Below are 16068 nucleotides of genomic sequence, written 5' to 3'. Positions count from 1 at the left end.
AACACTTGAAGGTGTTCCAGACTTTCTGGAGACAGGGGTAGCCTAGTTGTTGAAAGACTGGACTATACATCTCCCATCTCTCCAACTTACTTCGGGGAATTCAAAGTCAAGACAATCTGGTTTCTGTTCTTCTATTGGGCAGTTGGAGTGACAACTGACATGGCCTGAAGGCCCTGGCATAAGGAGCATTAGTGTGAGACTGTGGCTGATAGGATCCCTGCTGTTGACTGTGTGTGTGTGTGTGTGTGTGTGTCCTGGGGCACTCACCTGTGTGGCCAGGCTCAGCACCTGCTGCACCAGCTCCTGGGTCTCGGTGGGTTTCTTCAGGAACAGCTTCACTATGGCTGTCAGCAGCTGCAGTTGCACCTGGGAACCAAGAGCAGACGAAACCAGCTATAACTCACTCATACATACTACTCACACCAACTCAGCTTATAGCTACATACATACAGTACAGAAAAGCACTATGTACTAAACAACATTTATACAACTTACAAAACGCTTCTTACTAAAAATGAACTCTACTGTGCACACATTTGGTATGTTTGGCATGTAGCATTTTATACTGAAAAAATTACAACTCAACAGCCTGAACAAATATCTCTCGCTAACGCATCAATACTATGTCTATATCTTTACTCCTAAAATGGAGCGGAATTAATCAATTACATTTTAGTCATTTAGCAGACGCTCTTATCCAGAGCGACTTACAGTTAGTGAGTGCATACATTATTTTTTAATTTTTCATACTATTTTTCATACCCCCGTGGGAATCGAACCCACAACCCTGGCGTTGCAAAAGCCATGCTCTACCAACTGAGCTACATCCCTGCCGGCCATTCCCTCCCCTACCCTAGACGACGCTGGGCCAATTGTGCGCCGCCCCATGGGTCTCCCGGTCACGGCCGGCTACGACAGAGCCTGGATTCGAACCAGGATCTCTAGTGGCACAGCTACCTTAGACCACTGCGCCACTCGGGAGGTTATGGCTTAGCCTGTGGTTTCCAAACAGGTTGAGCTAATACCCAACCAGACTACTCTGGACTGAAGACTACTCTGTATACATGGATCCACTGAGGAGGAGGATATGGAAATGAATACCAACTGCTCCAATGAGAAAGTGTCATGTTTTTTCCATTATTATCGAGAGACTCTGGTTAGAATATTACATTTTTAGGAAACTAAGACTAGGCACTTAAATGTCTCTCCACAAGTCTTCAGTTTTTCACAAGGAGTGCCTTTAAGCGTGCCATAACCAACCAGTCAGCATCTTCACAGACCTGCTGTTGCTGCCTCTCGAGAGCTAAAACAACAGTTATCCTATGAGAGTACAGCGGCCCCTCTTTTTCAAAGACAGCCAGTCAAGTATAGGCCTACTCTCTCTTGCTATTGGATACTAAATGCAGTCCCCTCCAATAACTCCCAGTATGCACAGAATGGTTCCATTGAAGCCTGTTTAGAGAGTGACCAGTAAATGGCATATTGTATGCGTCCCAAATGGCACCCTATTCCCTATGTAGTGCACTACTTTGGACCAGGGCTAATAGTGCACTAGACCGTGCATTCGGAAAGTATTCAGACCCCTTCTCCACATTTTGCTACGTTACAGCCTTATTCTAAATTAAATTAATTATTTTCATCAATCTACACACAATACCACATAAATGTTTTGCAAATCTATTTTTAAAAAACATATTCAGACCCTTTACTCAGTACTTTCTTGAAGCACCTTTCGCAGCGATTATAGCCTTGAGTCTTTTTGGGTATGACGCTACAAGCTTGGCACACCTGTATTTGGGGAGTTTCTCCCATTCTTCTCTGCAGATCCTCTCAAGCTCTGTCAGGTTGGAAAGGGAGTGTCGCTGCACAGCTATTTTCAGGTCTCTCCAGAGATGTTTGATGGGGTTCAAGTCCAGGCTCTGGCTGGGCCACTCAGAGACTTGTCCTGAAGCAACTCCTGCATTGTCTTGGCTGTGTGCTTAGGGTCATTGTCCTGTTGGAAGGTGAACCTTCACCCCGGTCTGAGGTCCTGAGCGCTCTGGAGCAGGATTTCATCAAGGATTTCTCTGTACTTTGCTCCGTTCATCTTTCCCTCAATCCTGACTAGTCTCAGTCCCTGCCGCTGAAAAACATCCCCACAGCATGTAGCTGCCACCACCATGCTTCATCGTAGGGATGGTGCCAGGTTTCCTCCAGACGTGACGCTAGGCATTCAGGCCAAATAGTTCAATCTTGGTTTCATCAGACCAGAGAATCTGCTTCTCATGGTCTGAGAGTCTTTAGGTGCCTTTTGGCAAACTCCAAGCGGACTGTCATTTGCCTTTTACGGAAGAGTGGCTTCCATCTGGCCACTACCATAAAAGGCCTGATTGGTGGAGTGCTGCAGAGATAGTTGTCCTTCTGGAAGGTTCTCCCATCTCCACAGAGGAACTCTGGAGCTCTGTCAGAGTGACCATTGGGTTCTTGGTCACCTCCCTGACTAAGGCCCTTCTCCCCTGAACGCTCAGTTTGGCCGGGTGGTACCCTTCCCCAGATCTGTACCTCGACACAATCCTGTCTCGGAGCTCTACGGACAATTCCTTCGACCTCATGGCTTGGTTTTTGCTCTGATATGCACTGTCAACTGTGGGACCTTATATAGACAGTTGTGTGCCTTTCCAAATCATGTCCAATCAATTTAATTTAACACAGGTGGACTCCAAATCAAGTTGTAGAAACATCTCAAGGATGATCAATGGAAACAGGATGCACCCGAGCTCAATTGAGTCTCATAGCAAAGGGTCTGAATACTTATGTAAATAAGGTATTGGTTTTTTATTTTTTATAAATTTGCAAACATTTCTAAAAACCTGTTGTTGCTTTGTCATTATGGAGTATGTGTGTAGATTGACGAGGGAAAAAAATAATTGCATCAATTTTAGAATAAGGCTGTAACGTAACAAACTGTGGAAAAAGTCAAGGTGTCTGAATACTTTCCGAATGCACTGTATAGGGAATGTAGTGCTATTTGGGACACAGCCCATGTGTGAGTGAGTCAGACCTGGGTGCTTTCGTCGTGGAAGCCCTCCAGGAAGCTCTCCAGCAGTTCGTCAGCGTTGTCGATCCTCTCAGCGTACTCTCCTACGATCCAGATCATGGCTGCACGCGCCTCAGGCTCATCCAGGGAGTCCAGGTTCTCACACAGCGTGGCGATCACACTCTCATACCTGGGAACAGACCATGGTTAAGAACTAATGACTCAATACCAAGTCATTGTCTACACACAGACGGAAAAACTTTTTCAAATGAGAAATTGGTTTGCAGTCTTTTTTTGGTATTACCATATTTAAAAATCAACATTTTATCAACTGTTGTCAGTTGTATATAAAATGTTATTGACTCTGCAGCATTCCCCTTGAGAATGGTATTTGCATAAATGCCAACACAGCATCTGAACAGGATGTGCTGGAGCAGTAATATGAGCCGAGGGCATGGCAATAGATTCTGTTCATGCTGTTGCAGAGAAATAAACATTTGACAGCCTCGGAATCTTCACTTCACCAAATTATAGGATTTGTTATTTATTTTTGTGCCCCTGTATTTACATGACCACACATAAAATATTTTGTGGGCTCTCTTGAGAGCACAATTACTAAACGTCATGCTGGATTAACTGTTATTTTCTGCATTATTTTTTGCTGAAAAAAACTAAAAAAAGAGGGAACGCAATGTCTTTAGAATCCATTTCAATGATTCACTATCCAACACCTAAAAGGACCAAGCTAAGAGTAACCAAACAGCATGTAAACATCAATTTCTTGGCATAAATATAGGAATATACAGCAACAGCTAACAAACTTAATTACAGAGTAATGCAGGTTCAATGAGTGACTCGTGGCTGTGAGGTCATGTTCAGTAAACAGCAGTCCAGTAAGCTAAGCAGGTGCAGGGCAACACTGACTGGGCTTCAAGTGGGTAGGCGGTTTCTGTCTGTCTGTGTGGCATATGGATCCAGCTTACTGGGCCTTGATAGAGCAGGGGTCAGGCTCTGGCTGCCTGTCCTCTGCTCTGACTGGGGCTGCCTTGGCGTTGTCAGGGGCAGGGTTTCAGCGGTACGCACTGCGGACTGACACCCTGCATATCTAATGTGTGAGAGAGTTTAGAGGAGTCTTCACTCAGCCCAAAAGCTCATTTTCTTACCTTTCACAATGAAAGCCAAGCAGAAAACCCTCTGCCAGGGTAATGAGCTTTCTCCCTGCCTCTTTCAGACCAAGATGTTGCCTGGGGGGCAGTGAGCCGGAACAGACAGGCCTCCAGGGTGTGTGGGTGCAGATATGAGCGAGTCTACATGCATTAGCTTGCGCTAGTACGCTATGCTTGTGTTAAGTGACATCAGGAGAGAGCATAGGCCATTTTAACAAGCATGGCAAGCTCTGCTGAGGTGTAATACAGCCTCTATATGACTCATTGAATATCAATCTCCATCACAATTATCCATGGTTGGTTTAGTCCATCGCTATACTTCTGGTTGCCTTAAACACTAATGAGATATGGCTGTTGAGATCTGACAGACAATCCATTTTGATGGTTGGAATGGTTTACCAGTAAACATCTTGCCCACAGAAAAATAACACTACCCTATTTACATCTGTAATTGCTTCCTGGGTATGCTCCTTCACTGATTAACTAAATTGTGATAAACGCAGTGCCTCTTCCATCAAAGTCATTCATTTTGCCTTATAATTGTGAAAAGATTTGAAGATCCATTCATAGGAAAATCAAACACTAACTGGGTTATAAGGATAGCGAGCCCTATGGGCCCGGGTCAAAAGTAAGGCACTATATAGGGAATTGGGTGCCATTTGGGACGCAATCACAGTGCAATAATCAGGCCTGGACCTGACGGGACAATCAACAAGTGAACAGGTGACCTACTTGTTTGGGTACTTGCGGAAGATGTCCTTGATGACCACGATGGCCTCCTGCACCACATAGTTGACCTTGGTCTGGATGAGGTCCAGCAGGGTGCTGACACAGCGCTCCGCTGATTGCTGACAGACAGGAGAGATGCTGTCAGCCAAACACAGAGCAGGCCTGAGACACTACCAAATCTGCATTATTCAGATGTTCAATATTAAATGGTGACAGTAATCTGGCTTGGTTATCACAAGAATGAAAAAGCCCCAACCTTTCACAGACATATATACTGCACAGTAAAATCATGACACACATTCATGAGGCTAGCATTAAAACACTACAGTTAACCTCTTAAGGATCGGAACCTTTTTTTCAATTTTTCCCTAAAATGACATACCCAAATCTAACTGCCTGTAGCTCAGGACCTGAAACAAGGATTTGCATATTCTTGATACCATTTGACAGGAAACACTGAAGTTTGTGGAAATGTGAAATTAAATGTAGGACAATATAACACATTAGATCTGGTAAAATATTTTTAAAAAACATGCTTTTCTATTTATTTATTTTGTTCCATCACCTTTGAAATGCAAGAGAAAGGCCACAATATAATATTTTTTTATAAAATTGCAAACCTGTTTTCACTTTGTCATTATGAGGAATTGTGTGTAGATTGATGAGTAAAACAAATTATTCAATCCATTTTAGAATAAGGCTGTAACGTAACAAAATGTGGAAAAAGTCAAGAGGTCTGAATACTTTCCGAATGCACTGTATATGAACTGTGTACAGTATATCATGACAGTGTTACATCTCCTCTCCCTCACCTCCACTTTGATGGCACAGCGGCCGATGGCTCGGACTGCCTTCCGCACAAAGTCCACATCCACCTCAGTGGCATACTCCTTCAGCTCCGCCAGCACCTAAAAAAAACACCAGCATGGGGTCACTGATACTGGCTTTCATCTTGTCTAGGAATCACATTACTGCTTGTCCATGTTATTTACCAAAATGTTACTTATAATACAAAATAATGGCTTCTAAAGGTTCTCACTAGTAACAGTAGTGTGTGTGTTGGTCACCTGGGCGATGTTGGCTTGAGATGCCAGGCGGATCATGATGTCCAGTTTCTCCAGCTTGACGTAGATGGGGTCGTTGTACTTCACAAAGAACACCTTCATCTCATGCTTCAGGATCTCTGGGCTGCATAGAGAAACAGGTAGGATTGCTATCAATAGAAAAGTAATATGTCATTTCAATAATGGTGGAAATAGTAGAATACAGCCAACACATCCAAACTATTTAATGTGCAGAGGAAACACTGTCACCGTCCCAAACGCCACCCTATTCCATATATAATGCAGTCCTTTTGACCAGGGCCCAGGTCAGAAGTAGCGCACTATATAGTGCAGGGCTCTCCAACCCTGTTCCTGGAGAGCTACCGTCCTGTAGGTTTTAACTCCAACCCTGTTCCTGGAGAGCTACCGTCCTGTAGGTTTTAACTCCAACCCTGTTCCTGGAGAGCTACCGTCCTGTAGGTTTTAACTCCAACCCTGTTCCTGGAGAGATACCGTCCTGTAGGTTTTAACTCCAACACTAATCTAGCGTACCTGATTCTAATAATTAGCTGGTTGATAAGCAGAATCAGGTTAGTTACAACTGGGGTTGGAGTGAAAACCTACAGGAGGGTCTCTCTCCAGGAATAGGGTTGGAGTGAAAACCTACAGGAGGGTAGCTCTCCAGGAACAAGGTTGGAAAGCCCTGATATAGGGAATAGAGTGCTATTAGGACAGCACACACTGAATAGCTGTATTAAGCTGTGACACTCATTTGTGTTGGTAGTCGCTCTGTCCCTCCCAGGCCCTCCTACCGTTTCTGTACGATGAGGTTGATGTTCCTCAGGGCCACATACTGCAGCTCGGGCTCTGCAGACAGCAGGGTGACCAGGGGTGGGGCCAGCTTCTTCAGCAAGGTGCCATAATAGTCCAGGTCCTTAGGAAGCATCTCCATGAACTTCATCAGCACCTTGACCGCCGAAAGCACTACCGCAGAGTTGGCATGGGACAGACGGGGGGTCACCCGCTCACAAATACTACAGAATGAGAGAGGGAGGGGAGGACAGAGATGAGACGAGTACAAATAGAGGGGAGGAGAGAGTGGGGAAATGTACGCTTCTTATACAGCAGATGGATGTGGACACTGACAGGAAGTATCAGTGTGTCAGAGACAATGTAATAAACTAGGAGGCATCCAGTGCTTTCTGACCTCTGGGACTCGCGGTCGTCGCGAGGGGTGTAGTTGGCCAGGCAGTCCAGAATGAAGATCTGACCCCACTCGGTGCACTCGTTGAGGGCAGTCAGCAGCTTGTTGATGGACTGCGGGTTCAGGTCCAGCAGGTTGCTGTTGGGGTGGGACTCTGCAATCTCAGACAGGGCTGCCACAGCATTCGCTACCACCTGAAAGAGAAGGAGAGGGTGAGAAAGTGGGTAAGTTAGACTGCAAGAGCACATACCCTAGTTGGCTGCAATGAGATGACAAAAGTCATTCATTGCCAAACAGCGATACAAATCTGATACCACAAGTGCCCTTGTTCTGGTAAAAAACTAATGGCAGCCATGACACTTTCCCCACATCTGACCATTGTTTCATCACAGAGAGAGTTACAGAAACCCTCCAGCACTCCCTCCTGCCTCATGTCCGGCCTCCATCTCTGGTGATCTACCCCAGGCCCCTGTGATCCAAGCGAGGTCCCCCCCCTTGTATCCACCCCAGGCTTCTGTCCTTGCCCCAGTGAGGCGAAGACCAGCAGAAGAGGGTGATATCCTTCCTGCCACAAAGACCTGCCTCAGAAAGTCCTGAGCTGCTGATTCCAGAGAACCGTCGGGCAACTCAAGAAGAAGCAGCAGCTGATTGACCGGACGCTGTTTACCAGGAGCCACCTATGGAGCTCACAATTCATCACTATCCTTGCCCCGGTGGGGCAAAGACCAGAAGAGGGCGATGTCCTTGTCGCCGAGGCCTGCCTCAGAAAGTGCCGCGAGAGCTTGGAGGCAACGCTCAACAAGGAGCAGCAGCGGTGGATTGGGGAGATCACAATTCATCAAAGACTTGCTTGAGAGAGACACCAGACTAACGCCGGTCCAGTGTGAGCTGGAGGGCAGCAGTGGATTGGTCCAGTGTGAGCTGGAGGGCAGCAGTGGATTTGCCGAACGCGGTGTACTATCGCCCGACCCCTTCTTTGCATGTCCACTGTGTGACATTTAAGTGTGACATTTGTAACTAATCTGTATTTCACTCAAATGTGTGGCATGAATGGGCGGCAGGTAGCTTAGTGGTTAAGAGCGTTGTGCCAGTAACCAAAAGGTCACTGGTTCTAATCCCCGAGCCGACTAGGTGAAAAATCTGTCGATGTGCCCTTGAGCAAGGCACTTAATCCTAGTTGCTATGGATAAGAGTGTCTGCTAAATGACTCAAATGTAAATGTAATGAATATATGCACTACTTTCATTTTTATGGCCCCCTCCAACTTCAAAATGTTGTGAACTGAAATGAACTGAACTGTGTTTTAAGTGCTACTACAAGTCGCTCTAAATAAGAGCGTATGCTAAATGACTAAAATGTAAATGTAACCTCCCATTCGTGAAAAGTAGGACTATAGCCCTAGAGCCAGTAGTCTAACCCAAGGTCAGGTAGTCTAGCAGGCTGGTCAGCCTGCCATGGGAGCCTCACCATGGGGTTGGAGTCAGAGATTAGGTCCTTGAGGGTGTCCAGGAAGCCCTGGTCCTCCACCAGCTGGGCGTTGATGTCATGGAGCTTGGCCACGCACACGGCTGCAGTCTTCCTCACGTAGGGGTCCTCGTCCTTCAGACATTTCCTCAGAGGCTCACACAGGTACTCAGTGATCTTGTCCACGCGGATGCAGCCCATAGTACGCACAGCCAGGGCCCGGATCAGGGGGTTAGGGTCCTCACAGTCCTGAAGGAGGAGGAGAGTCTCTATGTTAGTTTTCACACACTGAGGAGTATTGAGATGTCGCTACCACAGTCTACGAAATTAACTTTGAGCAATAGCTCAGTACTGTTTGTCGGACCTGCCCTGGTTTTGTGCTTTACCTTGACGAAGGTGTTGACAGCCATGATGGCCATGTCGGGCTGGCTCTTGGCATAGTTCATCAGGTACAGGTAGACCAGCTTCTTCAGCTCCAGGTTGTCAGTCTGCATGCAGTTCACCACATCTGGAAACAGGGCACTGGGGGAGGGGGGAGTCATAGAATTACATATAAAATGGTGAGGGTCTATGAAATCAGCCACTAGTGAATTTTAGGATCTCTATACTGGAGCAGAGTCAGGATGGGCAATGAATATTAACCACATTCTCACATGTTCAGAGACGACACGGTGCTACCTGAGCGTGGAAATGGACCATGTTATAGCGTCTCTTTTCACCATGAGTTTCTGACATAGTCTAACAGGACTCACCTGACATCTTTCCCAACAGTCATGGAGGCAATGACCTTCTTCACAGCCTCCTTCTTCTTCTCCTTCTTATCGCTGTTCAGCTCAGCTTTCAGCTCAAAGATCTCTCCTGCACACACATGAAAATGGAACATAACAGATAGCAGAAGTATGTGTACATGGAGTAGTCATGTATAATGCTTCAGATCAAGACTGGTGTAAATAACCAGTCACTGAAGGGTGCACTGCACACACTGCTGCACAGTTACTTTGATTACAATTAATTTCACCACATGAACACATTTATTGTTATTGAGATACGGTTGACATAGAAGTGTTCAAAAACACTGGATAAAGCTTGGTTAAACAACACTGTACAACTCCAAGAGACCTCTGCAGCCCTGCTCCATTTGTAGGGCCTATATGTACACTACCAGTCAAAAGTTTTAGAACACCTACTCATTCAAGTTTTTTTTTTCTTTATTTTTACTATTTTCTACATTGTCGAATAATAGTGACGACATCAAAACTATGAAATAACACATGGAATCATGTAGTAACCAAAAAAGTGTTCAACAAATCAGAATATATTTGAGATTTGAGATTCCACAAAGTAGCCACCCTTTGCCTTGATGACAGCTTTACACACTCTTGGCAGGATTTTCAATCCTTAAAACCACTGGGTTGGCAGACGGGTGTTTGTGAGAGTAAAGACTCCTAGCCAAGCCCAGAGAGGAGCTGGACTGATCTGTAAGGCTGCACTGAGAAGAGGTTGAAGTCCAGCCTCTGTCTGTTTGTCTTTGCACCTACACTACCGGTGAAAAGTTTTAGTACACCTACTCATTCAAGGTTTTCACTTAACCAGCATGGCTACCACAGCATTACGCCATCCCATCTGGCTATTTGATGAATCTCAAATATAAAATATATTTTGATTTGTTTAACACTTTTGGTTACTACATGATTCCATGTGTTATTTTATAGTTTTGATGTCTTCACTATTATTCTACAATGTAGAAAATAGTAAAAAATTAAGAAAAACCCTTGAATGAGTAGGTGTTCTAAAATTTCCAGGCACTAATCTATTGAATTCACATGACTGGGCAGGGGCGCAACCATGAGGGAGGCCCACCCACTGGGGAGCCAGGATCTGCCAATTAGAATGAGTTTCTCCCCCACAAAAGGGCTTTATTACAGAAACACTCCTCAGTTTCAACAGCTGTCCGGGTGACTGGTCTCAGATGATCCCACAGGTGAAGAATCTGGATGTGGAGGTCCTGGGCTGTCATGGTTACACGTGGTCTGCGGTTGTGAGGCTGGTTGGACGTACTACTGTTGTGTGACAAAACTGCACATTTTAGATAGGCCTTTTATTGTCCCCAGCACAAGGTCCACCTGTGTAATGATCATGCTGTTTAATCAGCTTCTTGAAAAGCCTCACCTGTCAAGTGGATGGATTATCTTGGCAAAGGAGCAAGGATGTAAACAAATATGTGCACAAAAGTAGAGAATTTAGCTTTTTGTGCGTATGGAACATTTCTGGCCTCTTTTATTTCAGCTCATGAAACATGGGACCAACAATTTACATGTTGCGTTTATATTCTTGTTCAGTATACATAGCCCAGTGGAGGCTGCTGAGGGGAGAACAGCTCATAGTAAATGGCAAGAACGGAGCAAATGGAATGGCATCAAACACCTGGAAACCATGTGTTTGATGCATTTGATACCATTCCACTGATTCCGCTCAAGTCATTACCACAAGCCTGTTCTCCCCAATTAAGGTGCCATCAACCTCCTGTGACATAGCCTCATTCTTGTGAATTGTATTCCTTGTGTCATAATTTTTTAAACTCTGCATCGTCGGATAAGGGATCGTAAGTAAGCATTTCACGGTAAAGCCTACCTACACCTGTTGTATAAGCGCATATGAAAAATATAATTTGATTTCATCGATTTTAAAACACAGAGACAGTGGAGATGACAGCCTGCTGCGCTGGACAATAAAACAAGGACAAGGGATACTAACCCAGCATTCCCAACCACGTCTCACACAGGCTAAACAAACACAAGGAGAAAAGTCTCCTTTATAAGCGCTATGTCACTTTAAATGGTAGTGAGTGGCTGGCTGTCTTGGGGGTTGTTTTTGGAGAGGTGAGAGAGAATGCAGAGGGAGGTAGATGGGGAAAGCTGGAGGGACAGCAGGAGGGCTAACTTAAAGAGTGCTAAAGTCTGATGCCCCTAATTGCATTTAGAGGTCACCCTCAGCTGTTCTAGTCTTGCTTTCACCAGCCACACACACACGGGCTGCTGCTAAGCCCTGTTTTGTCCACTTTTTGTTGATGTTGCTTTCTATTGGGTTTTTGGGTGTCTGGAAACATGTATACCCTGAAACTGACATCAAGAAGAATGTCTCGATGTACACTACCAGCCAAAAGTTTGGACACACCTACTCATTCAAGGGTTTTTCTTTATTTTTACATTGTAGAATAGTGAAGACATCAAAACTATGAAATAACACATGGAATCATGTAGTAACCAAAAAAGTGTTAAACAAATCAAAATATATTTTATATTTGAGATTCTTCTTGAGTCCAAATTTGAGATTTTTGGTTCCAACCGCCGTGTCTTTGTGAGATGCGGTGTGGGTGAACGGATTATCTCCACATGTTTATTTCCCATCGTAAAGCATGGAGGAGGTGGTGTTATGGTGCTTTGCTGGTGACACTGTCTGTGATTTCTTTAGAATTCAATGCACACTTAACCAGCATGGCTACCACAGCATTCTGCAGCGATACACCATCCCATGTGGTTTGGGCTTAGTGGGACTATCATTTCTTTTTCAACAGGACAATGACCCAACACACCTCCAGGCTGTGTAAGGGCTATTTTACCAAGAAGGAGAGTGATGAGTGCTGCATCAGATGACCTGGACTCCACAATCCCCCGACCTCAACCAAATTGAGATGGTTTGGGATGAGTCGGACCGCAGAGTGAAGGAAAAGCAGCCAACAAGTGCTCAGCATATGTGGGAACTCCTTCAAGACTGTTGGAAAAGCATTCCAGGTGAAGCTGGTTGAGAGAATGCCAAGAGTGTGCAAAGCTGTCATCAAGGCAAAGGGTGGCTATTTAACACTTTTTTGGTTACTACATGATCCATATGTGTTATTTCATAGTTTTGATGTCTTCACTATTATTCATAGTTTTGATGTCTTCACTATTATTCTACAATGTAGAAAATAGTAAAAATAAAGAAAAACCCTGGAATGAGTAGGTGTGTCCAAACTTTTGACTGGTACTGTATTTGTTGTGAGAGTTTGTGGTTGGGAGCAATTTTTTTCTATAACATTTTCTAAGTTAACCATTGCTACATTGCTATGGTGGCTCTGTCCATCAGCGGGATCATGAAGCTTAGGTCTCCCTGATTTTGATGACACAACATTTGGATAAGGGCCTAAAAACAAGTCATGATTCATGCCTAATATGACAAGAGTAGCCTAAAGCTGGGCTCTGAATAAATGTTTAACAATAAATAGGCCTAATTGAAATTCACTTTTGAAAGTAATAAGTAACCAGACCTTTCTTAGTAGTGGTGAAATACTTGGAGTCCGTCATCTTAGATCCAAATTGTCGGGTCTCCTGCAAGAGAACAAGAGAGAAAGATAATGAAAAACAGAAAAACAAGCACTGAAGTCTTTTTTTCCTAAAAGGAGAGGGATCCGCAAAGGAGACAGGAAACTGTCAAACTGCAGGCAAAATAAGAGGACGTTATTTCTTCCATCACTTGGTACTTGGCTGTGATGTTTTTCTATTAGATAAAACAATGGACAATGTGTAAAAACACAGAGTATGTGCTGTTTTTTCGTCGACCAATCAGCCAGCCTGACGCTGTACTTCTGCACGAGGTAACTCTATAGACATCAATGTAAAGTTTGACAGTATGAACAATAAACTAAAAATGCCACTACTACCATATTATCACACCCTGCTCCCATAGTGATAATGCAAAGAGCACAATGCCTGTTGAGAGCCCGTCTGGATGGGCAAAGATAACAATAACAGTTGGAAGAAAAATGTTGCTGTCCACCGCCCTGGCACACTGGCTGGACAAGTTTGTAAATTGCAGTGCTGTGTGGTGGTGGTTCATTTGACAGGACCCTCACCAAATTCCCTGGGACTAAAAGTCGCTCCTCTTGTTCCCCCCGCCCCCACCCACCCACTACTCTTAGTCTCTTCCCAATCTCACCAGAGGAAAGATGCACAATATTAGCCTCCTTGCTACTGGGAAGCTAGCGTAGTCATTGCTTACTAACTAGCTAGTAGCTGTGCTAGCTTGGCTACAACTCAGACTAGAGCAGTGGTTACTGTCAACAATCTGGTCCAGATGCTGGAGACTCAGAAAATCGAATTTGATTTAGGTCAAACCCTGATACAGAGTAATGCTAGTTAAATGTTATTGTTTGAGGTGAATTAATAAAATGTGTTGCCTACATTCAAAAGTGTAAGTACCGTATTAGTACTATCATGACAACCAGATCTGTGGCCCTTTGGGAACAAATATATGAACTGAATATGCTCACAGTAGGGCCTAATTACTGTGTTATGGCAATAACTGGCTGTCAACAGCCAGTTGTCATAATGCATATTTTGCCTCAACACAGACTGACTTCGCATCTAACGTTATCATTAAGTCAATTATTCACCAAGTTGCTGTAAATTAATCACTATTTTCAACAACTAGTTAGCTAGTTTTCAAAGGTTTAGTAAAGGAGTTGAAATTGACAAACACTGCGTGGCATCTTTGACAACGAACAGGAGCCATTCAACAGCTGTCAAAAATCAAGCGATTGACCGATTGTTATTACCTAACTGTTTGCTAACTAGGTTGCTAATAGTGTTAGCTAGATGGCTAGCAGCTTAGCTACAACATATGCTATTTTAACCCGGTGCCATTCCAATATATTGAAATACCCTGTAAGTTACCTACTTATGTGGATAAGGTACAGTGTTAAAAGCCCTGGCAAAATATTGTCATCGTAACTAACTAACTACACATTTTCACAATTCCTACTTGTGATTGCTAGCTAACAGTAGTTAACAAAAACATTAGCCAACAGCTAGTTAGCTAGCCAGAATGGTTAGCATTACCTCGGCTCTGCTCTCATTCATCTCAAAAGCTAACTTGTATCAAGACAAATGGAATGGCACAAATTAGATTTTAAACATAGTTATCTTTCTAACGTCGATTGATGATTGATCACTCACGCATAATTGATTAGCCCACTCCATGTGTGTTTGATGAATGAACCTGCTGCTCAACGACTGTACAATTTGCTAGCTAGCTAATGCTCTGCAGTCTGGCTAAAGAAATGACCTTCTAATGTAGGGGCTTAAGAAAACATTTGCCGGGATAGTTAAGCTCTTAATCTATCGACCCATTTTCAAATCCAACTCCACAGAATTAACGCACCTACTGAAGTTAAAATTAGACACGACACAGAGTAAAACAGAACATAAAATCGACAGACAGCTTACCGTGGCGACGTGTGTTCAATTTGGCCTGGCTTCGTTCATTTCCTCCCACTTGAATATCACCATCATATGTTGGTTTTTTTAACTTCCGACTTCCGCAATTAGGTAATTTTAAATGGAGACAGGTTGGCTGACAACGTCACGAAAACGATGCGCACGCTTCAATGGGGCAGATGTCCGTTTGTTGTTGGGATTCTGGATGGTTAGACAGCAAGCAACAATGACAAGAAGCTGCCATGTGGGGAATCGTAGGTAGCTTGTTTCATCTACATTTTTACATTTACATTTTAGTCATTTAGCAGACGCTCTTATCCAGAGCGACTTACAGGAGCAATTAGGGTTAAGTGCCTTGCTCAAGGGCACATTTATGTCATTTAGCAGACGCTCTTATCCAGAGCGACTCACAAATTGGTGCATTCACCCTATAGCCAGTGGGATAACCACTTTACAATTTTTTTTTGGGGGGGTAGAAGGATTACTTTATCCTATCCCAGGTATTCCTTAAAGAGGTGGGGTTTCAAATGTCTCCGGAAGGTGGTGAGTGACTCCGCTGTCCTGGCGTCGTGAGGGAGCTTGTTCCACCATTGGGGTGCCAGAGCAGCGAACAGTTTTGACTGGGCTGAGCGGGAACTATGCTTCCGCAGAGGAAGGGAGCCAGCAGGCCAGAGGTGGATGAACGCAATGCCCTCGTTTGGGTGTAGGGACTGATCAGAGCCCGAAGGTACAGAGGTGCCGTTCCCCTCACTGCTCCATAGGCAAGCACCATGGTCTTGTAACGGATGCGAGCTTCAACTGGAAGCCAGTGGAGTGTGCGGAGGAGGGGGGTGACGTGAGAGAACTTGGGAAGGTTGAACACCAGACGGGCTGCGGCGTTCTGGATGAGTTGTAGGGGGTTTAATGGCACAGGCAGGGAGGCCAGCCAACAGCGAGTTGCAGTAATCCAGACGGGAGATGACAAGTGCCTGGATTAGGACCTGTGCCGCTTCCTGTGTAAGGCAGGGTCGTACTCTCCGAATGTTGTAGAGCATGAACCTGCAGGAGCGGGTCACCGCCTTGATGTTAGCGGAGAACGACAGGGTGTTGTCCAGGGTCACGCCAAGGCTCTTCGCACTCTGGGAGGAGGACACAACGGAGTTGTCAACCGTGATGGCGAGATCATGGAACGGGCAGTCCTTCCCCGGGAGGAAGA

At 44.7% G+C, this 16068-nt stretch overlaps 1 protein-coding gene across 4 annotated transcripts in view; it reads right to left on the bottom strand.

Moving 5' to 3' along the window:
- LOC121584895 (AP-1 complex subunit beta-1) overlaps positions 1-15057 on the bottom strand; it is a 42743-nt gene extending 27686 nt beyond the window's left edge. For 2 of the 4 annotated variants that reach the window (XM_041901120.2, XM_041901121.2), the window contains exons 1-12: positions 14613-14714; positions 12926-12986; positions 9375-9480; positions 9009-9144; positions 8626-8871; positions 7162-7352; positions 6767-6988; positions 5979-6099; positions 5724-5819; positions 4915-5030; positions 3041-3206; positions 268-366 (exon numbers count right to left, since the gene is read on the bottom strand). In XM_041901120.2, coding sequence (XP_041757054.1) covers positions 268-366; positions 3041-3206; positions 4915-5030; positions 5724-5819; positions 5979-6099; positions 6767-6988; positions 7162-7352; positions 8626-8871; positions 9009-9144; positions 9375-9480; positions 12926-12986; positions 14613-14636 — 1584 coding nt within the window. In that variant the 5' untranslated portion in view covers positions 14637-14714. Of the gene's footprint in view, positions 1-267; positions 367-3040; positions 3207-4914; positions 5031-5723; positions 5820-5978; positions 6100-6766; positions 6989-7161; positions 7353-8625; positions 8872-9008; positions 9145-9374; positions 9481-12925; positions 12987-14612; positions 14716-14882 lie in introns of those variants that run through there. The other 2 variants (XM_041901119.2, XM_041901118.2) reach the window with 2 other exon arrangements.
- Positions 15058-16068: the final 1011 nt, after the last annotated feature.

Source organism: Coregonus clupeaformis, chromosome 16 (genome assembly GCF_020615455.1).
Source record: "Coregonus clupeaformis isolate EN_2021a chromosome 16, ASM2061545v1, whole genome shotgun sequence".
Classification (NCBI taxonomy): domain Eukaryota; kingdom Metazoa; phylum Chordata; class Actinopteri; order Salmoniformes; family Salmonidae; genus Coregonus; species Coregonus clupeaformis.
Note: the sequence above shows the minus strand (reverse complement) of the source record. Positions and strands in the feature narration are given on the sequence as shown.